We start from the raw sequence: 23140 nt of genomic DNA on the forward strand, positions 1-23140 counted from the left end.
TTGGGTGGTGTGTCTCATGCCCCACAGTGAGTTACAGGCGTCCAAATCCCTTATACTTATATGGGGCTTTCTAAACCATCAAGTGTATTAAGTGCTTTGACATTTAGAAAATCACTATGCTGAGGCTCCAAGCAATCTGGTGGGGTGTATTTTTTTTTTTTTTTGGTGGGGTGTATTTTGACTCCCAATTTACAGATAGGAAAACTGAGGCTCAGAGAATTAAGACTTGCCCAGGATTGCACCTTGATTTCGTGGCAGAGGTAGGGCTCAAATTCAGACCTTCTGCCTCCAAATCCAGGGCTCATTTCCACTGTGCACTCAGAATTATCACGTGGGTCTGTGTGATCCTCTCTGCAATAACTTTTCCCCTCCATACCCGTAGATCTGCTAGGTGGATAGTCATGAGCCAGGAGGGAGAGGGTTAAATTCCTTCCTAAGCGAAGGAGCTGGTTTTGAGCTGGGTGCCTCCAGTGACCCCATCATTGACCCTCACCCCCTGGGTCAGGGCGACAGGCTGTGGGGGAAGGGAAGCAGAGCAGCTTTAATGGCCCTGTGCGGGCAGAGGGAGGGCCTAGGGGAGGCAAGAGCAGGGGAGGGGACGCTCATCTCTCTTCTTCTTTGGACAAAGATGGACAGAGATGCCAGTGGCTTTTTTCAGTTTCCATAGAAAATCCCTAAGGTTCTCTTGCAGTAGAAGGCCATCAGCGTGGCCTGAACTCTTAATCAGGCCATGGAGCACAGGCAGCTCTTAGATACTGGAAACGCTGGGATGTGTTCTTGGGTAAGTGGGAACTGGGATAGTTTTTACTGGTAAAGGTACCAGTAATAGAAAACGGAAATATCAAATGAACCTTAGGGGAGGATGGGACTTTGGTCCCAGCCTGTCATTCACTGAAGAGGAAAAGGATGATTCGAGTGGCCCACAGAAACCAGCACCTGTGCAATAAGTGGATGACTCTGCAAACTGGGAAGGCTGCTCCTTTCCCTCCTTCTCTCCCCAGGTGGCCCCACCCCAGTCACCCCCTCTGTTAGCTCAGACCTTCTTCTTCTTTTTTTTTTTTTTTTTGCGGTACGCGGGCCTCTCACTGCTGTGGCCTCTCCCGTTGCGGAGCACAGGCTCTGGACACGCAGGCTCAGCGGCCATGGCTCACGGGCCCAGCCGCTCCGCGGCATGTGGGATCTTCCCGGACCGGGGCACAAAACCGCGTCCCCTGCATTGGCAGGCGGACTCTCAACCACTGTGCCACCAGGGAAGCCCCAGACCTTCTTCTTTAGACTATTTGTTTGGATTATTGTCCCTCTGTCCTCCCCAAATGGACCTCAAGGAGGTCCAGAGCTATAGAGTAACTGCCCAGGGTTGTTCAGCAAGTCGGGAGTGGGGAGGTGGGGAGAGAGCTGTTCTGGAAACCAGGCGTCAGCCCGGTGCTTTCCTTGAAATTGCCACCCTAAGAAGGACAATTGAGGCAAAGATTACCGGGAAAGCCAAGGAACTGACTTAGAGGAAGTGAGCGAAATCTCTTCCTCTATCCGCATCTTCCTGCCCCCAGATCCCTTTCCCTCCCTGCTGAGGAATCCTGAATACACCTGTCTCTGCATGGCAGGTAAAAGCCTTTCATTGTTCCTAGAGGTGAGGGAGGCACCGAAAGGAAGGCCTAGCTGGTGGGGCGGGTCTGGCACTGTCTGGCTCTGGCCTTTTTAGACACTTCAATTAGTTACGTTAATTATGGCTTTGTGAGCAAGGGGTTCTCTAAAGGCAGCCAGTCTCCAGCCTGTGCGCTCCCTGACCCCCGGCCGGACATGAGTCCCCAGCCTGTGAGTCTGTGTTATGCTCTCACCTCTGCCTGTCTGCAAGATTAAAGGTGCCATGAAGGTGTAAATTATTAACAGTTTCATGTTCTCCATCTTTTTTTTTGTGGTAGCCTATACGATAATGAAATTTACCATTTTAATCATTTTTAATTGTACAGTTTGGAGGCATTAAGTACATTTACATTGTGCAACTGTCACTACTGTCCATCTCCAGAAGTTTGTGTCATCCCAAACTAAAACTCTGTATCCATTAAACAATAACTCCCCCTTTGCGCCTCTCCCCAGCCCCTAGTAACCTCTATTTTACTTTGTCTCTATAAATTTAACTGTTAAGTACCTTGTATAAGCAGAATCAAGAAATATTAGTCTTTTGATTATTTCACTTAGGCTTACTTCACTTAGCGTAATGCTTTCAAGGTTCATCCATATTGTAGCATGTGCCAGAATTTGCTTCCTCCTTTGTTAAGGCTGATAATATCCTGTTGTATATGTTTACCACATTTTATTTTATCCATTCATTCCTCCACAGGCACTTGGGTTGTTTCCACCTTTTGGCTATTGTGAATAATGCTGTATGAGCACAGGTGTGCAACATCCTTCAAGGCCCTGCTTCCCCTCCTTTGGGTAAGACCCAGAAGGGGAATTGCTGGATCATACGGTTATTCTATGTTTCAGTTTTTGAGAAACCACCATATTGTTTTCCACAGCAGCTGTATCGTTTCGCATTCCCACCAGCAATTGTCTGCATCCTTGGCAATACTTCTTTTTGCTTTTTCTTTTCTTAAAAACAATACCATCATATGGGTGTGAAGTGGCATCTCATTGTGGTTCTCCAACTTTTTATGGGGAAGTCAGGCCCCGAGAAATGTTGAGACGTGTCCTCCCCATTGCAGAAGCAGTCAGGCCCTGGGCCCACGCTTCCGGGCCTCTGTCACAGCCTCCATATTCCATCCTGTACTCCTTTTGCTACATACTTGTCCCATCAAGAGGAGGCAGGTGAGGGGAGGGGGTATAAATTAGGAGTTCGGATTAACATATACACACTACAAAATATAAAATAGATAACCAACAAGGACCTACTGTATAGCACAGGGAACTATACTCAATATTTTGTAATAACCTATAAGGGAATATATATATGTATAACTGAATCACTTTGCTATACACCCGAAACTAACACAACATTGTAAATCAACTATACTTCGATTAAAAATTTAAAAATTAAAAAAAAAAAAAGAGGCAGGTGAGGTCCTTCTGCTACCTTGCTCTGTTTGCTGTTTGTCAGGGCCCTTTCCTTCCCGTCTGTCATGGGAGCAGAATGGCCCTGGCCCACCAGAAGTACCTGGAGGGTAGATGACCTTGTGGGTGAAGAGGAGGTTTCAGTAGTATGAGATTTAAAGAGTTGGATTGTTTTAACTATGGGCATTGGATAAAGTAAATTATGGTACAGCCACTGAAGAGATGGGCAACCATTACAAATGACTTCATGAAGAATTTTCCTTTCTTTCTTTTTTTTCTTTTTCTTGGCTGTGCGGCTTGTGGGATTTTAGTTCCCTGACCAGGGATCCAACCTGGGCCCTCGGCAGTGAGAGCGAGGAGTCCTGACCACTGGACCGCCAGGGAATTCCCTAAAGAATTTTAAATAATTTCCATTTTTTAGTAACATGAAAACTTCCCCTGATATACTATTAAGTGTGTGTGTGTGGGGGGGTATAGTACAAAAGCTTGCTTATGAGCTGAATGATGAAAAAGAAAACGACACACAGGAAAAATATTTGATGGAAAGAGGCCAAATTGTTATCAGTTGCCACCTCTGGATTAATGGGAAGTGACTTTAATTTCTTTTTGTCTTCTTTATGTTATTCTAAATTTGCAGATTTTCTACAATGAGTACACATTCCTTTTAGAGTCAGAAAAAAACTGATAAAATAAGATGACTGCAACAATAGTTAGGAACATATGTTGGGGGCGTCTGTGAAGTGCACAGCTCTGCTCGCTGCTGTTGGTGAGAAGCTAAGGGAGAGGGAGCGGAGGTGTTGGGGTAGAGGCCAAGGAAGGATGGCCAGGAAACAAAGAAGAGGTGATAGCTTAGGGAGCTCAGGGACTGAGGCAGCCCTGCGCCCTCCAGTGCTGCCCTGAACTCACTTGGAGGATGCTATGTTAGGACCCTGGCTTTGAGTCATTTGATGTCTGCATGTGGCGTTTGCCTTTGACTTTTCTAACATCAACTGAGCCAGGACCTGCTTGGGTCCCTTGACCCCGCATCATGAGAGCAGCAGACGGCCAGCAGAGGTTGGGGTTGAGGGCCTGGTGATTCAGGCTCCAGGTGATGATTTTCCATGGCTCTTGGGACCTCAAACAAGTGGAAGAGAAGCCAGTGTAATCCAGTGCTTGAAAGAAGGGACTCGACAGCCAGTCTCTGGGTCAGTGTCCTGCTCACTACTCACTGGCAGTAGCTTAGCCTCCTTAAGCCTTTGTGTCCTCATCGGTAAAACAGATAACAGTAACTATTTCACAGGGCTGGGGCAAGTATTAAAAGAGCTAATGCCTGTCCGTACCCTTAGCTTATTGTGTGCCTGATTCCTGATGTCTGGTTGAGAGGTGGATTCTGACGCTAGACGGCCCGGGCTCAGATCACCTCTGCGCCTCAGTTTCTCCATCTGTAAAATGGAGATCATAATATCATCTACCTCAGATGGTTATGGTGAAGATCGATTAAAGTGATTCAAACAGTGCTCAGAAAATGTTAGCTATGATCAGAGGGGTACACACCAGAGTGGCAACCGGTAGTGTGTGTCTGGCATCTGCCAACTCATCTGATTGTCCCAAGAGTCCTATCTCACTGGTTAGTGCCCGTCATTCAGTTGTTAAATACTTTGAATGTCACCATTGTTATTTTATTATTATTACCATTGGGGGCTCCAGATGTCAAGGTCCCTCCCAGAATCATACCATACCCCACCCCTTCGCCAGATCTAGCTCTTTTCTGCCTCAGTTTCCAAAGGGTGCTGGTGCTGGAAGTTGGAGTCCCAGGCAGACTAGGGTGCAGGCTGGCTGCTTTGGGGATTGTTTGATGAGCATTTTAGATGAAATCAAAGACTATGAAATGGTTCTCCTCCCCTTGCTCCCCTGCCCTTTCGAAAAGGAGCCAAAGCCAAGAAAAAACAACCACTCATAAATAAAGGGGACCATGAAAATAACAAAAAGAAAGAAGAAATCTTTTGTGGCAGGCTTGTGTGCCGATGTGGTAGATAATGGGAGAGGAAACATGGACTTTGCAGAGAAACAGAACGGAACACTTTGTTCACTGGAAGAATGAATGCTGCTTGAGTAAGAGCTGCTCAACTGGGCTTTCCCATGAGTGAGCTTGTCTTGGGGGAGATGGTGGTGATTAGGTTTTCATAAGGCACAGGTGGCATCCCGCGCAGAAACCCTGGGTTGGGGGAAGGGGAGGCTATGGGGGAAGCAGCAGACCTGAGCAGGGTGCCCTAAGGTGAGGCTAATGCGTCCCAGTTCAGCCCACGGGCCCCGCCCGGTTCAACCCATGGGCCTCGGCCATGATGACTGCGGTGCTGCCAGCCACCTTGTTCCTCCATTGTCTGCCCAAGCTGGGGAGCTGGATGCTCAAACCCCTCTGGAAGCCCCCAGACCTCCCCTCAAGGTGTATCTTTTATGGAACCTTAGGGAGGTACATCCCAGGGAGGAGAAGATGAGGCCAAGTGTATTTGCTGATTAATTGCGTGCTGAACTTCTGGGTCAAGACCGTGTCCTGTCAGCACTTGCCTGGTGGCCTTTCTTGGTGACTGGCATCTATTGACTCCTCTTTCTTGTACCACTTACCCATCTTGATCGCTGCCCCATTTCCCCTGCCCCTGCAGTGGCTGGCTGAGGCAGGAAGAGGGAGAAGTAGGGAAGGAACCAGATACTTTTCCTGAGCCCTCAGGGACCTGAGGATGTGGTGTGAAGGTGCCCACTTTGAGAAGGGGCTGTGGGCTCGCAGATGTGTGGAGGCTGGTATTTGAAATACCTTTAAGAAGGACCTTCACAACGTTCACTGGCTTGGGGCAGAGTGCTCTGGCCGGCAGAAGTTCCCTGGAAGCACAATCATTCATTCATTCAATCATGATAACAACACTCTAAGTGCCAGTCTGCTTTGTGCCAGGCATTGCACTAGTATTTTTTTTTTTTTTTTTTTGTGGTACGCGGGCCTCTCACTGTTGTGGCCTTTCCCGTTGCGGAGCACAGGCTCCGGACGCGCAGGCTCAGCGGCCATGGCTCATGGGCCCAGCCACTGCGCGGCATGTGGGATCTTCCCAGACTGGGGCACGAACCCGTGTCCCCTGCATCGGCAGGCGGACTCTCAACCACTGCGCCTCCAGGGAAGCCCTAGTATTTTATATACAATACTTATTAACTCTCCAACAACCACGAGAAGTAGCTATTGTTGGTCCCCTTTGCAGATAAAGAATCTGAGGTGTGTAGAGGTTAAGTCTCAAGTATTCACTGGGCTCCCTCTTGGAGCAGCGAGGAACTGGCTGACTCTCCACCTCTCAGCCGTCACCCCCAGCTCCAGATTACAATGGTTATGCCGGTTACAGCTGTTTAGCACGGCTGTGTTCAGGCACTGGCCTTTGCCTGTTATGTTGTTTACTCCTCACAACCACACTAGTGGGTATATATTACTGATCACATTTATAAAGAAAGTAGTAGGTTTGGAGAGTTGAATAAGTCGGCCTGTCCATGCCACTAGTTAGAGGGCTGCTGGGGTTTGAACTGACTGTGCCTGTCTCCAGAGCCTCCGTGTCACCATAGACCCTGAGAGCCTACCTAGTCCACGTGGCTTGGACTTGTCACCAAGCAGAAGCCAAATGCTGCTCGGCCCACACCAGCCCCAACAAAAGGGATGTCTGCAAAGATGAGACTTTGTTCAGCCTGGTGTTCACAGGCCACTCCCACTTGTCCTTTTCCCCCTCTGCAGTCATTCTTCTAGTCTCCACCCTCCTGTCCCCTCCTGGGGTTGGCAGGGGATGGCAGGGGTTAATGGAACAACACTTTACCCTCGAGCTCCGGCTCTGGAGGAGATGAGGGAGCTTGTGAGGGTCTGCAGAACTTCAGTGCCATCGGGAAGGGAAGGCACGGGGGGGTTGGTCAGGTAGGCCGTGGCACTGAGGATGTGGGTTTCCTGGGCAAATTCAGGTCCTTTCAGCCTGTCTGCACTAAGCGTGGCCTGGGTGTCTGGCTCAGTGTAGGCACCGGCCAGGGGAGATTTCAGGGTGGTTGGGGACACCGACAGAACACGCAGACAACCTAAGCAGGGTAGTGAAACAGCGCCAAAGAGAGGGGGACCTACAGGGGACAGGTGGAGATGGAAGAAGATGACACTCCCAGTTGTCCTTTGGGTGTGGGTCTTCTGCGTGTTTGGCATGCAGGGGTGGGGGAGGCTTCCCCAAAAGGTGAATGAGAGGGTTCAGTGAGCAAACATTTTTTTTGTTTTTTACAAACATCACGTTCAGTCTTCTCAATAATTCTACGAAATAGTTATTATTTGTTCCATTTTAGTGATGGAGAAACTGAAACTTGCCCATAGTCACACAGTAGTATATGGTGGAGCCAGGCTTCAAACACAGGTCTGGGTGACAATAAAACCCAGTTCTTCTAGCCGTATCAGGATGACTTCCCGCAATGCCAGAGGGTCACACACACCTGCCAGCCTCTGGAAAGCCAGGGACATTCAGGGATAGATGTCTCACTCTGGGTGCTCTGGGGGTAGGGAGGGAAAGACAGCCTCCTTGCTTTCGGTCTCTCTTCGTCTCTCCTTCCCTGAACATATATTCTGTACCAGATTCTCTAAGCTTGTGATTACCTTCTAATCACAAAGTAGGTATTGGAATTTCCATTTTACAATGAAGAAGCTAAGGTTTTCAGAGGTTGAATCTTTCCCCCAAGTTTCCAAAGTGGCCTTGGTTTCTTTCGATTAATTCTTCCTTGGCCATGACTCAAGTCAAAAACAACTAGAATCCTGTAAGCAGCAAAGGCAGTGGCAGATCTATCTTTGCTAGACCGGATCCTGTTATCTGGGGTAGAGGAAGAGCAGCCAGGGCACCAGCCGACAGATGAAAAGACATGGGTTTGGGCATCAGTGAGGCCTGAGTTCAGATGGCTCCACTGGGCCTTGGTTGGGTGGGAAAAATGAGTGGCGAGCTCCTCACCCAGTGCTCTCAGCCACGTGGGTGTTCTGTCACTGCATGCTCTTTGTCGTCCTTTCCCTTTGGTTAATGTTCAGGGCTGTCCCAGAAGGGAGGCCTCTGACAAGGCCAGTCGGCCTCGGCTGCACCACTTCTGCTGTGTGCCTGCTCTGGGCTGGGCACTGCTCGTGTAAAAGGCCAGACACTCCCGAATCCAGGACGTAGGCTTGGACCTGGCCACTGGGAGGTAAGGCCAGGACTGTGGCTGCTTCCTAGCATTGTGGGTGGGCTGCTGATGGGGCTTGGGAGGGGCTGGAGACAGCATCGGGTGCAGGCAGGAGGGCCCCCAGAGAAGGGAATCATGGAGACACAGTTTACCTCCTAAATTTCACCCAGGCCCGTGGGGCAGGCACTCATCCTGTTGGGAACCTCAGCAGTCCTTCCACGCTGCCCTCTCTGTCTCTTCCTGGACTCTCCAGGAAGAGAAGACTCAGATGGGGCTGTGAATGGGAACGGCACGGCTAGTTTCTCCTCGGCTTCTTCAGCCCTTCGTGCCTTGGGCTGGGGTCAGCTCAGTCTTGGGGGCTACCAAGGCTCTGTCTGGAGCTGGGCTTCTGGGCCAGAGGTGCAGGGGAGGCTGCCTTCTCCTGCTGACTGGGAGGACAGGAGCTCTTTGGGGGTTCAGTAAGCCTCAGTCTGGCTGGTCGTAGCCACTTGATCAGCCCAGAAACAGCCCAGGAACGGGGGCTGTTGGCTGTGGCCTCCGCCTGAGCAGGGCTAGACCAGGCTGGGCCACGCCATGGATCTGATACCCCAAGGGCCCACAGAGGCCGGAGAGGGTGAGGGGGCCTCTCAGGAAAGCTTTGTTCCAAGCGTGCAGCCAGCCCAGCTCTCAGCTCTGAGTAAACAGCAGAGATAGGATCGGGCGTAGCCAGGAAGGGTGGCAGGGTGCGGCCTGGGAGAAGAATGGCAGGATGTGGCACCGGGGCACTGTTCTGGGCACCCACGCCTCAGGCTATTGTTAGGGCTGCCTGAGGCTCTCAGCTCTCTGGGGCTTTGAAAGGAAGTGACATTCCCCTGGGACTCAGGCCCTGCCCTTCTCTGCCACATGGTTCTCTCCCTGGCAGTGCCCCTCGGCACCACCTGCTCAGGGTCAGCTTGGGAGTGGGAGTCTCAGTAGAGAGGTTAGGTGTGTGCCCGGTGGAGAAGTGTTGTCATTGGCTCTCCTGGGAGGGTCTGCCTGTCTGTTCAGACTGTCTTCCTGTACCCCTGGGTCTGAGTCACCTGTCATGCTCCGATGACTAGAATTTATCTCTATCTTTATCTGTATCTAGATATTTATGGGGGGGAAGGGCTGTCGTTGTGGAGGGAGAAAGGTCTGAGAGTAAGAAGCCCTTTGATTCCAGTCCAGCTGGGTTGTTGTTGGCTGATTGGAAGAGGAAGTGGCTGGTGATTTGTCTGGGGGAGAAAGGGGCTTGGTGTGTGTGCGCCTGGGGTGGGTGGGGGTCAGAGGAGCTGGGAGAGGGTTGGTTGTGGGGAGGAGAAAAAGGAGATCAGCACCTGTAGTCTGCTTTGTCGCATAAGAACCGTGCTTTGAGCCCTTGGCCCTCTGTGGAGGGCAGGCATCTCTCTATGCCTCGTCCTAGGCACTGGATTTGGGGGCCCAGGGCCTCAAAGCCATCAGCTCAGAGACTCAAGACGCTGCGGCATCCAGGTTGAGGCTGGCCAGAGCCCTCTCTCCCTAGGGGCCTTCACCTCCTACAGATGCTCAGGTGAGGTAAGGCCAAGGAGAAGAAGACAGCAGAGGGTCTATGGGTTAGGTTCCCCGGATGGCAGGGAAGGCAGAGCAGGAATACTGTTCCATGTCCCAGCTGGTTGAAGGTCTTCTGACTCTGTATTCCTGAAACAGTACTGCCCAAACAAGCCACGTGAACTTGACCTCTCTGGGCCTCAGTTTTCCCATTTATAAAATATGAGTAAGGCTGGGTGAGAGGGAGGAGATTGGGTACATGGGAGCACTTCCACCCGAGTGAGAGTCCCACTGGAGAGTCCTGTGGGCTTGTGGCCTCTGACCAGGACCTGGGTGGGAACTGGTGGAGCCCAGTAATTCACATCTCCTGTGTACTAAAAGAGTCTTTGACTTCTGGGCGTCTGGGGAGAGGGGAGGATGTGGCTGCTGACCTTAAAACCTCCTGAAAAACCATGTGTATGATTGAAGCATGGAGCATGCTTTGTAGGGAAAGGGTAATAAGGGAATTTTTTTTTAAGTCTCTGGAAGAGACTTAAGGGAAGACTCCAACAGGGTCTTTAAATTCAAAAGGTGGTGTGGAAAATGTTTCTTACCTGTCCCAAGGTAGGAACAAAAGGAAATGGACTTGCTTTGCTACTGGGAGATTTGGGTCACTCATAGGAAGAACTTAGATGCAAGGAAGATGCAGCTGAGGATAACTGGGTGTGGGAGGTGGAGATGTGGGAAATAAACCACAGAGAGCAACATCTATCTAATAATGATGGTAATAATAGCTGTCACTTACTATGCATTCAGGTCTGCCTTGTGCTGAGCTGCTGAACTGTATTAAATTCTCTGAGTGTTGTACAAGGATTTATTGAGCACCTGTATGTTCCAGGCACTGTGCTAGACTCTGGGGCTACAATGAAGAGCAAAGACAAGGACCTTTCCACAGTGTGAGGTTGGATGGGTTCTCAGGCTACAGGGCGAGTCAGAAATAAAACATGTGAAGGTATCATTACCAACTGTGAAAAGTACTTTGAAGGCCAAGATTCAGGGTGCCAAGAGAATGTAAAACAGTCACATCTCATAGGGTCTGGAGTGTTAAATGGAAGGCTCATCCCTTCATACAGGTTTTTTTTTGTTTTGTTTTTTTTTGCGGTACGCGGGCCTCTCACTGTTGCGGCCTCTCCCGTTGCGGAGCACGGGCTCCGGACGCGCAGGCTCAGCGGCCATGGCTCACGGGCCCAGCCGCTCCACTGCTTGTGGGACCTTCCTGGACCAGGGCACGAACCCGCATCCCCTGCATCGGCAGGCGGACTCTCAACCACTGCGCCACCAGGGAAGCCCCATACAGGGGGTTTTTATTCCCATTTCACTGAGGAGGAAACTGGGGTTTAGAGAGGTTATGTCACGTGGCCACCGTTGCACAGCAATTAATTAATCAGAGTTGGGATTCAAATGGACTCAGGTCTATCTGACCCCAGAGACTTTTCTCTCAACCACCTGGCTCTAGGAGCATCCTGGGCTATATGACAACTTAATGGGTGCTCACCCTGTATCATTAAATGTTCATGGACACCTGTGACGTGGATTATTCCACCCATTATATGGATTAGGAGATGGAGGCTCAGAGTTAACTTCCCAAGGTCACACAAGTCAGCTGGTGGCAAAGCATGGATTTGAATCCAGACTGTTGAACCCAAAAGCCTGCATGCACTCTGCATCAAGCCTGGGCTGTTGCTTCTCCATAAACCAGTGGGTCCAGAGAGGGGACCAAGGGAGAGCCAGTGCCAGTGCCTGAAGTAGAGCCAGGCGCCTGTGGGAATGAAGGGCCCTTGTCTGGGCTGCTAGCAGGGTCTGGCAGGGTTGTCTGGTGGGTACCACGCCCTGGTGAACAGACTGACACCTCCACGCTACCTTGGCTGGTCACCAGGAGCCGTTTTCTTTGTTACCAGGTGCTGTGCCAGAAGCCAGGGTGAGCTGTTGGGAGCTCCAGGAGGTAGGCTTCCCAAATAAAGATAATCCCAGTACCCAGGTGGAAGTACTCTTGGGGGTTAAGTGTGGGTAGAAAAGGCCATCAAGCTCAAAGGGAGGAGATGTCTTAGTGCAGCACTGCTACAACAGAAATATAATGTGAGCCACTTATATAATTTTTTTAAAGACTTTCTTTTAATGTGGACCAGTTTTAAAACCTTTATTGAATTTGTTGCAATATTGCTTCCGTTTTATGTTTTGGTTTTTTTGGCCACAAGGCATGTGGGATTTTAGCTCCCCAACCAGGGATTGAACCCGCACCCCCTGCACTGGAAGGCAGTCTTTAACCACTGGACTGCCAGGGAAGTCCTCACATATATACTTTTAATGTTTTCTCGTAGCTACAATAAGAAGTGCAAAAAGAAACAGGTGAAACGAATTTTAACAATGTATCTATTTAACCCAACAGTATCCAAAGTGTAATTTCAACGTGTAATCAACAACCAGTTATTAATGAGCTGTTTTACATTCTGTTTTTGTACTAACCCTTCCAAAGCAGGGATGTAGTTTGTACTTAGCACGTTTGCATTGGGACCGGCCGTGGTACAGGTGCTCAGCAGCCGCGTGGCAAGTGGCCACGGTCCTGAGCATTGCGGTCCTGGAGTTCATTAGGGCAGATCATCGTCTCCTCTGCCTCCGCCTTCAGCTGGGGGGATGCACAGCGGGTCCGCAGCTCTGGGTGGGCGGCTGGCGCTGGGGGCCCAGCCCGGTGTCCGACGCTCCCTTAACTGTGCGCCCTGCGGCTGCCTCCGGGGTCTCTGGGCTGCAGTGGGAAGAAAGGCTTCGAGGTAGGCGCTGGAAGGCCATGAAGTTGGGGCCGCCGGGAGGAGAAAGCCCTCAGGACCCCAGTCCCGAGCGAGGAGGCCACCCGGCGGCTTGGCGGGCGCAGTGGCGCGGTGGGTGTGGGCCCGCGGCGCGGAGGCGGCCGGGGATCAGAAGCCCACAGGCCCGCATTGTTCGCCTGTCACACTTCCTTTGGCTTTATTGCCTTTGTCCAACACCCTATTGTCTGGTTTCCTTTTGTCCCCATTTCAGCGCTGCTGTCTTTTATTTTCCAGCCAGCCTGGTTGTTTTCATTTCTTTTGTCTGAAGTTCCTGAGAGGAAGGTTTTATTTTCAGCGGTTTGATTAATTCACAGCTTGAGCCCCGGGTTTGTTTGTTATGTAATTGCTGCCCTCAGCTTCAGGATAATACCACTCCCCGACTTCCCCTCCCCCACGCCCAGCCCCCCTGCTCGGGGCCTGGCTCTGCGCCCCTCCCTGTGCCCGGATGGGCCGAGCGCCTGCTTCCTGGCCGCTCTCCGGGTCCCTGGGTGGTGGGAGGGGACCCAGAGCTGCACCCTAAAGCCTCAGGGTGAGCTGGGCTGGGGTATCTTCTCCTGGGCTGACGTATGTCTCCTCTGCTCATCCTGCAGTGCCCTGTCCTGAGTCCCACGCCAGCCCCCAGGGCACCCTGCCCTTTGAAAGTGGAGGGAGAGTTTAGTCTCGTCTGATCTGTAGGATGGCATCAAATCAAACACATTAAGTTATTTCATGTGAAATACTGTACATGTATTGTACACAGTGTATACATCTATTGTACATGGCACGTTGCATCATTCGTTATACATTACAAGAAACATTTTATTACACAGTTGATGTAATATACAAATGTTATACTGCACCTGCAGTTTAATTTAAGGGATGTTTTACTATATATAGTTTTTGCCTTACACTCCCCTCCTAAAAATTTAATGCCCATGTAAGCAAAGTTTAAAAAAATTTTTATTTAACAGTGCTTTTCAAACTAGTATGTATCAGAATCACCTGGAGGGCTTGTGCAAACAGATCCATGCCCTCCTCACCACAGAATTTCTGATCTGTGGGTGACCCATGACTTTGTCTTTCAAACAAGCCTCCCACGCCCCCCCCCCCCCCCCCAGCTATGTTGAGGCTCTTGTCCTTGTGCTGCATTCCACCCAGCAGTGCTTTAACAAAGGCTACTTCGGTGCTTACTAGTACAAAGCATTATTCTAAACACCTTGTAAATATCAATTCATAGCCCTCACACCACCCATTTTACAGATGAGGAGACAGGTGTGGAAAGGTCAAGTAACTTGCCCAAGGTCACTCAGCAGCTAGTGAAGTAGCTGAGGCAAGACCCATGCATACTTGGAACCTGCTGTGTGTCCCCACCTGTCTTTTCCCGGTCACTTTGGAGGGTGAGCAAGTGAGCTCTGGGCAACTGCTACTCTGACCTTGAGCTTGACATAACCACTGAAAACTACTCCCAGGATCCTGCTCGTCTATGTAGTGATCCCACGCAGTGGGATGTCAGCAACAGGAGGCAGGGGATGCAGTCTCTGCGTATATTACACCAGGGACTACAGAGGCCCACAGGGGCCAGACTCTAATTGAGAGACTCTAATATAAGAAAATATTTTTCTGAAAGCTACTCATCTCTCAGCTTACTTCATTCCTCACTTTTGGTAGATAGATACACGGATATAAGAAATTGTTCCAAATAGTTCACTTTTATCTTGCCTCTACTCTAAGGAAAACAAAGAGTAAGTGTATAGGGTAGTTGATACTTGGTTTCCCTTTTGGGGAGTAGGAGGGAGTGGTGGAGAGTAGGGCGAACTGGCCTGTTCATAGAGAGTAACTGCTGCTCAATTCCAGCCAATTGTTGCCACAGACCAACTTCAAGAGAAGTTCAAATCCAGAGTTTTATGGGATATCTCTTGATTTTTAAATTTTGGTAACTAATTACAAGTACGTACATACACAAACACACACAGACACGTACTGTATATATGATCTTGGCTTTATTGGGCTCAGAAGGAGCCAGTTGACAATCTCTAGGCTTCTCAGGGAGACCCATCAGCCCACTAGTTCCAACACTGCAACAGGCAGGGCATGCCAAATGTTGGCCCAGTCTTCTCTAGACCTTTCTGTTAAAAAAAAAAAAAAAAAGGGGGGGGGGGGGGGGGGACAAGAATCTTTTCTGGTTTGTCACAGTGAGTTCCAAATGGAAGCTTGCCTTTTGCATGAGTGTACCTCTTTGGGGCTGGGGGAACAGTCACTGCCTCGGGGTTCAGGACTCGCCTCCCTCCCTCTGCCCCTTCTCCCTCAGGATGTCCATGAGAAGCCCTGGCTCTGCCCAGCTGGCCCTGGATGACGTTGGCACCATGGTGAACTGTACTGTCAAGTCAGAGGGGAAGAAGGAGCCCTGCCACGAGGCCCCCCAGGGCTTGGCCACCGCAGCTGAACCCCAGCCCGGAGATCCAGCCCGGGCCCCACAGGATGGCGCTGACCCTCCAGCTCCAGCCCAGGTGCCCAGCACTCTCCTAGGGGTTTCTGGGTCAGTGTCCCCACCCCGCCTCTGTAGCTCCTATGCCTGTGCCCTTCCCCCTAGTGGGTGGAGCAGGCACCCACCAGCCTAGCTGGGCGGAGGGGCAGGCAGAAGCATTCTCCTCTGGGGCAAGACTTAGGTGGGTGGGTGGGTCAGGCTACCTGTCAGAGCGGGACATGAACTCACTTCTGCCCTCACTCACCTGATATGAACTGCTCACCTATGTGTGACCAGTCCTTACCCTTGAAGACTAGTTGAGAAATAGGACACACATGCTCACAGGCTGGCTTAAAGATAATCTAGTAGCTTTTTCATATGATTCGAGAAAAGCAGCCTTATTAACTGAACCAGAGTTAAATTGCTATTAAAGACAATACGGTTCCTTATCCTCAAAATGAAGGAGCTGAACTACATGAGTGGTGAAGATTCTTGCAGCTCTTAAAAATTCCATGATTCCATGCAAGAGATGTGAAAAGGGAATACCAAATCAAAAGCCAAATGAGGAGAGTTTTAGGGCTCTGAGGAGGGATCCAGCCAGGAGGAGTATGTGAAAGGGGGCTAAGGGGTAGGGGTGGTGATCGAGGAAGACTTCCTGGATAAGTAGGGCTTTAAGCTGGGTCTTAAAGAATGGAGAGGACTCAGATGAGAAGAGGAGAGAGGGGACAATGTCTTAAAGAGGGTGGGGTGGGGGCCTTGAGAGTAACCTGCGGGGCTGGAGTGGTAGGTGCATACAAGGGAGTAATAAGTAATAGCTGGCTTTTGGCCTCTTAAGTCTGCAGTGGCAAACCTCATTCACGTGCATTATCTCCCTTGATCCCAGCAACAATCCTATGGCAGGGGACGTATTAGTATTTCCATTTTCGGAAGACCGAGGTCAGGTTCAGAGAAGTTCAGGGACTCATGTGGGCTCAAGCACCTTGTGAATCACTGAGCCCAGGTCTCTTGTCTTTAAACCTTTTGTTCTTTTCACCAAATCTATCAAGCCAAGTCAGAGCAAAGGTTGGGAAGGTGGGAAGGGAGGGCCCTACTGGAGGGTGGGGCTGGGTAGATTCTGGAGTTCCCCTAGGATACACATCCCCGGGGCGCTCAGCCTCCCACACTGCAGTCTGCCCCCATTCCCTTGGGGGGTGACAGTGATATTCAGTGTGTCTTACAGGACAGCAGCTCCCTGGAAAGCAATGGGTCTCCAGAACCCAAGAGACCAGGAGGCTCTGAGGCTGCTTCTGGAAGCCAGGAGAAGCTGGACTTCAACCGAAATTTAAAAGAAGGTAAGACGTCGTCTGCCCTAGTTAGGGACAGGGGCCTGGGTGGGGAGGTGTTAGGACAGTTACTCCTTAGCCCTTTGGTATCTTCCAGTTGTGCCGGCCATCGAGAAGCTGCTGTCCAGTGACTGGAAGGAGAGGTTTCTGGGAAGGAGCTGTGTGGAAAACAAAGATGTCAAAGGTGAGGGCCCATATGGGTGGGCAGGGGACAGATGTCTGAACCCCTTTCCCTTCTCCAGGCCTGGCCCTGCAGTCTAGGCCTGTAGGGCAATTTCTGGGGCTCTTGGTGCCCTCACGCCTGGCCTGTGCCACTCTGGCTCCTGCCTGGTCCTAGGGGTCTGCACCATCCCTCACCCGGGGGGGTCCAAGCACTAGGCTTATTCCCATGCAGCAGAGGCCTGGTGGGAATCAAATCCCCTGGGACCCTTGAGACCTTGGGGATGTCTTAGCCACTTCTCAGATCTCACTATAAAATGAGCCGAACGTTCCCTTTCACTGCTGGAAATTAATTCCAGGCCACCAGGACCTCACTAAGTGAATTAAAGTGTTGCCTAGGTTCATCAGGGTGATAAGTTTCCCAGTGTGGTTAATCACACTCCCAGAGGAATCTTTAAACCAATGCAGATCCCCAGGTTCCACCCCTGCCTACTGAATGAGAACCCCAGAGGATGGGGGCCTGGGCATCTGTATTTTTCATAGGCTCCCCAAGTAATTCTGATGCACATGGTCTGCATCCTGGCACTTAGGAGTAACTGCTGCATCTGACATGAACTGGATTAGAGACAAGGAAGCACTGACATTGCTAGTTGAGGACCGTGTGCCAGATCCGGGACTAAGCTTTACATTCAATACCTTTAACCCTCCCAGCAACCCTGTGAAGTGTCGATCGTTGTGCTCATTTATATATTCAAAAACGAAAGTGCAGAGAAGTTGGTAGCTTGTCCAGCAGCTCCCAGGAGGGATGAATTAAAAGGGGAATTTGAACCCAGATCTGTCTTGCTCCAAAGCCTAAGCGTGTCACCCTCCAGTGGGTTAGTTATTCACCCTGACCCAGTGGCACTGGGCACTTGAGGACATCCCAGAGGTGGGCCAGGGCTGAGATGCCCCACCGTCAGCATTTCCAGGGCCTGGAATCGGTGAGTGATGGTGGGGACCTTCTAGAGCAGCTAGTTGTCAGGTGACAAGATGAGGAGGCCCCTCCAGGGCAAGGACTGTATCTCAGTCATCTCTGTGGTCCAGCCCCTGACGGGGGCCTGGGGCAGAGCGATTGCTCAGTGTCGTACGGATGGACCGGTAACAGATGAACAAACAAAAGTTCTCAATGGTGGTTGCTTCACTGTGGAGCAGGGACCCAGGAGAGCCTGGCAGAGAAGGAGCTCCAGCTGCTGGTCATGATCCATCAGCTGTCCACCCTGCGGGACCAGCTCCTGACAGCCCACTCCGAGCAGAAGAACATGGCTGCTATGCTCTTTGAGAAGCAGCAGCAGCAGATGGAGCTGGCCCGGCAGCAGCAGGAGCAGGTAGGCCCTGCTTGGTGTCTGGCTTTCTTTCCAGGGATGGGGGTCTGGTCCAGGGCCTAGAGCGGAGCATGGTGGGGGCAGGTGGGGAGGGGGCCGTGGGCAGGGGCTGGGCATTCCCACCTCTGGCGGTTCATCAGCCCTTGTGAGGGGACAGGGCGTGGAGCGGCGCTGCGGGGCTCTGAGTAAAAGCAGCTGGCGGCTTCCTGCCTAGCCTCCATCTTTGGTCTCTGAGGAAGGGGTGAGCTCTCCACAAAAGGAGAATAAATCCTGAGGGTTGGCTGTTCGGCTTCTTGCCCTGTCCAGCTGTCCTCCATGTCCTTGCGCTAGGCACGGGAGGCAGGGTGTGGATGGGGCCGCAAAGGCTTGTGGGAGGTGGGATCCTGGGGCCTAAGGTGCGTGTTCCCATCACCTACTCTTTCCTTCTGCCAGATCGCCAAGCAGCAGCAACAGCTGATTCAGCAGCAGCATAAGATCAACCTCCTTCAGCAGCAGATCCAGGTAAAAAGAGGGGAGGGCTGGGTGCTGGGATCCAGGTAAAGAGGGGGGAGGGCTGGGTGCTGGGATCCAGGTAAAGATGGGGGAGGGCTGGGTGCTGGGATCCAGGTAAAGCCGGGGGGAGGGCTGGGCTCTGGGGGAGCAGGGGCTTGAGGGGTTGACACCAGTGTGGAGAGGTACTGGAGACAGGGAAAGGCAGGGAGTGTGGACTAAGCAGAACCACTCAGGCATGACCCTAAGGAGGGCGGCTCCTCCCCTGTTTTTGTCCCCTATTTCAAGGGCAGGGCCCAGAGTATCTTCCTCCCAGCTGGGACCTGAGGGCAGGAAGACAGAGGCCCACAAAGGGGACATAGGGTCAGATGGATCCTTTTGAAAACTGTCCCTGCCCCAGGCCTGTGTCTCTCATCCCCAGGTCCACCCTCTGTGTCCAGGGATGACCACAGCTGGGTAGCTGGTTGGGCCCCCCAGGGACTCACACAGGGTTTCTTTGCCCTCAGCAGATCAACATGCCTTACGTCATGATTCCAGCCTTCCCCCCAAGCCACCAACCTCTGCCTGTCACCCCCGACTCCCAGCTGGCTTTGCCCATTCAGCCCATTCCCTGCAAGCCAGGTGAGTGTGGGAGGGGAGGGTTGACCTGAGGTCAGGGAAGGAGCCCAGGAACCACTCTCATCCATTAATGTGTAGTGTGGCCTTTCTGGGCCTCACTTTGGGAACTGTCTAGTCAAAGAATAATCCCTTCTTTCTGAATTTCACTGGGAGAATGAAAACAAATAGCACACTGAAAACCATAAAGTGCTTTCCAGACATAAGAGGATGTTGCCTATCTAGGTCTAGCCCCCCAGTTCTGTGGGACATTTCCTGTACCAGAATATTAATGTTTTGAATGTTGACTGAGATTTATCCATCTCCCAAATTCATGCTGTTGCTCTGCCCTGACACTGGCATTGCTGCCTTCTGCCCTGTCACTGAGGCTCAGTGACCACAGATAGAGCAGCAACAAGCGTCAGGTGCTGACTGGTTGTTGGGCAGCCACGAGGGTGATAAAATGTGGACTTTGAGCTCAAGGAATTTACGGTCTGGGGAGGGAGACAGAAGGATACCAGCAGCCGGGGAATCTGGGAAGGCTTCTTAACGAGGTGGTGCTCGCTTGGGTGCTGGGGAAGTAGACTTGTGAGGGTGAAGCTGGGAGCTGAGGGTGGAGGGAAGGGGCCTGGATCCTGAGGCAGAAAGCCCAAGGGGTTGTTGGAGTTGAGGGGAGCACATGGCAGCTAGTGGGATATGCCTGGGGAGGGCAGTCGGGGCTGAGCACGGACTTTGGGATTTATTTTGTAGAATGTGGGATGCACGGGAACATTTCAGCAGAGGATGTGTTGTCACACTGGCTGTGGGTGGTGGGGAACAGAGGGGTACCAACTGGAGGTAAGACGGGGTAGGGGCTGCTGAGGGGATTCTAGAGATGGGGGATGACAGTCTGGACTAGGGCAGTGACCGTGGGATGGAGGCAGAGATGGAATTATTAGCCTACGATCATTGATTCCTTATGAGAGGTCCTGGGGACAGGGCAGAGATGCTGCCCATAATTGATCCAGGAGGGGAAAGGGTTTTAAGTCAACTCCCTTTGGTCAGTGCTCCCTGTTCCATGTGAGAGAGAAGGCAGGGGAAATCTAGCTGGGTGAATTCCTACGGGTCCACCAGCAAGGGCTTTGGGCCGTGGGCACAGTTCATGGACCAGCACCACTGACCTCTGGGTGGGGAAAGGGAAAACACAAAGGACTGAGAAAGTCAGGCCCTACTTTGAAGGCAGTTTCTAATTTGGGGTGGAGGAGTGGGGAATGGGAATGGGGAGGGGTGAAGGGGGAGGACAGGTTGCACAAAACCATTGCACCTACAGGTGTCCATAGAGCCGAGCTGCAGGGGTGAGGAGGGCAGCGGCCTAGTTGTGGGGAGGGGGCCACACCCTTGCTGGACAAGGGGGGCTGGGGGGCAGGAAATAAGTTGTGGAGGAAGACCTGGACTGGCTAGGCTGCCCCCTGCTTTGTTTGCTCCTGAATCCTAGTAAGCAGGAAGCCTGTGGCTGTCAGATGCGCCACCACCCCCCCCCCCCCTCCCCCCCCCCCCCCCCCCGCCCCCGCCTCGGCTGAGTACAAGTAACACCTCTCCCAGGTCAAAAGCCTTAGGTGGTGCCCGGGTGCCTATAGCACAGGGTCCCAACTCCCGGGCTCAGCCTTCACAGGCCCCGAGCCCCGCTTGCCCATCGAGTGCCAGCCTCATTTCCCACCTCCCGCTTTCCCACCTGCCCACCTGCCACGCCTGCTCACGCCTCCCCTCCCCCCAGGAAGCCTGCTCCAGTCACCCCAGCTGAACAGAGTTCTCTGGTATGCCACCCATGCAGCCCGTATCACCGCCAGCCATGTGGTCAGTGGTTTGTCTACATGGCTTATCTCTCCACCTCAATTGTCAAGTCAGGGATGCTGGTCCTCCTTGAGGGAGAATGAGGCCAGCTAGGTAGCAGAGAGAGAGTGCATGTAGGGGGGAAAGGTCTAGAGGATGCGGCTGGGTTCAGAGTTCAGATCTCAGATCTCAGTGCTCCCATTCAGTAACTCTATGGGCACCCATGTAACTTTTCCCAGTCTTCATTATCCATACAATGGGATGATGTATTGAGCACCTATTATATGCTACATACTAGGGATTACGTTGAGATGATGCGCATGAGGCCGGCTGCTTTTGTACCCTGCACGTAGTAGGTACAAAACACAAGGACCCGTAGAAAGAGTGGATGGTGTACCTGATCTCGTTTCACCATCGGGTGGGAACTCCGCGGTCAGTGGGTTGGGAAGGGCAGGAACAGGGTGAAGATGCTGATCGGTGTGCCGGGCAGTGGGGGACGAGGGCACAGGAGGTCCTCAGCAGTGCTTTGGGGCTGGGAGGGCAGTGGTTGGAAGCCAGCTGGGCCAGCTCCGAGCCTCTGCCCACTCTGTGCTGCCGGGACCTCGTCAAGCAGGGCGTCTGCTGTTCTGTGCTCATCCAGGACTTTTCTCCTTGCCGCCTTTTCCGTAGTGGAGTATCCGCTGCAGCTGCTGCACAGCCCCGCTGCCCCAGTGGTGAAGAGGCCTGGGGCCTTGTCTGCCCACCACGCCCTACAGGTACTGCCCCCGCCCACTGGCCGGGGGCTCCCGCCCTCACCTGTGGTGGCTGGCTGCCCGCCTAGGGGACCATGGGGTCCTTTGTCCTTGTTCTCCTGCTTCTTCTGTCTTCCTTTCCTGTCTGCTTGTCTCCTCTGTCACCCTGTGTCCCCGCAGTCCCTCCATGGAGGTGTCCTTTGGTGTCTCTAACCCTCTGGGTCTCCCTCAGGAGCCCTCCCAACCCCTAAACCTCACGGCCAAGCCCAAGGCCCCTGAGCTGCCTAATGCCTCCAGCTCCCCGAGCCTGAAGATGAGCAACTGTGGACCCCGTCCTCCCAGCCGTGGGGCCCCCACACGGGACCTGCAGGCCAGCCCCCCCAGCATGCCTTTGGGTAAGCCGCCCCTACACCTTTCCCTTCAGCCCTCTTCTAGGAGAGAGCTAAGAGGGCAGGATATGACCCTGAGCGTGTCCCTTCCGCTCTGTGGGTTACAGTTTTTATAAAACAAGGGGTTAGACTTGCTCTCTTTGGCCCCTTTTAGTTCCAGCACTCAGTGTCCCGGAAGAAGATCCCCTTCCTGCTCTCCCCACTGTATCTGATTGGGCACCTGAATCAGGGATTCAGGCCATTCTCATTTCCAGTCTACTGTCACCAGGACTCCAGTGTAAATGGCGCCCCCTTGGGGATGTGCAGTGCAACAGAGGGGAAGAGGGAGCACCACCCCAGGGTGGCAAGACATGAACTGGGTGTACCTCCCTCAATAGCCCCTCCTTTCCCTTCCTTTCCTTCCCCTGTCCCATAGGCTTCCTTGGTGAAGGGGATGCTGTCACCAAAGCCATCCAGGATGCCAGACAGCTGCTGCACGGTCACAGTGGAGCCTTAGAAAGTCCCCCCAACACCTCCTTCCGTAAGGTATGGGCTCCCACTACCCTGTACCTGGGTGGGCAGGGGTGGAAGACACAGTGTCTGAGGCTACCAAAGGGAAGAGCGGGGGAGGGGAGCGGGGTGCTGCAGAGGGGGCTGATGTACACGTTGCCCTGTCTACCCAGGACCTCATTAGCCTGGACACATCCCCAGCCAAGGAGCGGCTGGAGGAGAGCTGTGTGCACCCACTGGAAGAAGCCATGCTGGGCTGTGACGTGGACGGTGAGGGCTCGGGGTACTGGGCTGATGGGCAGGAGGGCCCACCTCTGCTTCCCACCAGGGCCAGGGTGGGTCAGGTTGTGTCTGTCTCCAATCGCTTCTCTCCCTTAGTCTGTCTGTGGAGTCCCCTTACGTATCTGTCCCTTGTCTGTCTCTGGGCCCCTGCTGGTCTTACTCCTGGCCATCCCTGGCCCTGTGGGAGCCTCCCGGCGCCCTCTGGTGGTCAAGTAGGGGATGTTTTTTTCTGCCAGCCCTGGAGGACTCTTCCTTACCCCACACTGGCTGCCCTGCCTGGCTGACTCCTCCCCTGCTTCCCAGGCTCCCGCCACTTCCCTGAGTCCCGGAACAGCAGCCACATCAAGAGGCCCATGAATGCCTTCATGGTGTGGGCCAAGGATGAGAGGAGGAAGATCCTCCAGGCCTTCCCAGACATGCACAATTCCAGCATCAGCAAGATCCTTGGTAAGGGCCAGTGGGCGGGGGGGGGGGGGGGGGGGGGGGGG

At 52.6% G+C, this 23140-nt stretch overlaps 1 protein-coding gene across 4 annotated transcripts in view; it reads left to right on the forward strand.

The window, feature by feature from the left end:
* Window positions 1–23140, forward strand: part of SOX13 (SRY-box transcription factor 13) — a 44947-nt gene that overhangs the window by 17972 nt on the left and 3835 nt on the right. For 2 of the 4 annotated variants that reach the window (XM_027082694.1, XM_027082696.1), the window contains exons 2-12: window positions 14872–15070; window positions 16247–16358; window positions 16447–16533; window positions 17700–17872; window positions 18302–18370; window positions 18865–18979; window positions 21431–21516; window positions 21725–21887; window positions 22297–22406; window positions 22544–22640; window positions 22956–23099. In XM_027082694.1, coding sequence (XP_026938495.1) covers window positions 14873–15070; window positions 16247–16358; window positions 16447–16533; window positions 17700–17872; window positions 18302–18370; window positions 18865–18979; window positions 21431–21516; window positions 21725–21887; window positions 22297–22406; window positions 22544–22640; window positions 22956–23099 — 1354 coding nt within the window. In that variant the 5' untranslated portion in view covers window position 14872. The remainder of the gene's footprint in view (window positions 1–14871; window positions 15071–16246; window positions 16359–16446; window positions 16534–17699; window positions 17873–18301; window positions 18371–18864; window positions 18980–21430; window positions 21517–21724; window positions 21888–22296; window positions 22407–22543; window positions 22641–22955; window positions 23100–23140) is intronic. The other 2 variants (XM_027082695.1, XM_027082697.1) reach the window with 1 other exon arrangement.

This window comes from Aethalodelphis obliquidens, unplaced genomic scaffold (assembly GCF_003676395.1).
Source record: "Aethalodelphis obliquidens isolate GAN/ISIS:26980383/991018 unplaced genomic scaffold, ASM367639v1 scaffold48, whole genome shotgun sequence".
Taxonomy (NCBI): Eukaryota; Metazoa; Chordata; class Mammalia; order Artiodactyla; family Delphinidae; genus Aethalodelphis; species Aethalodelphis obliquidens.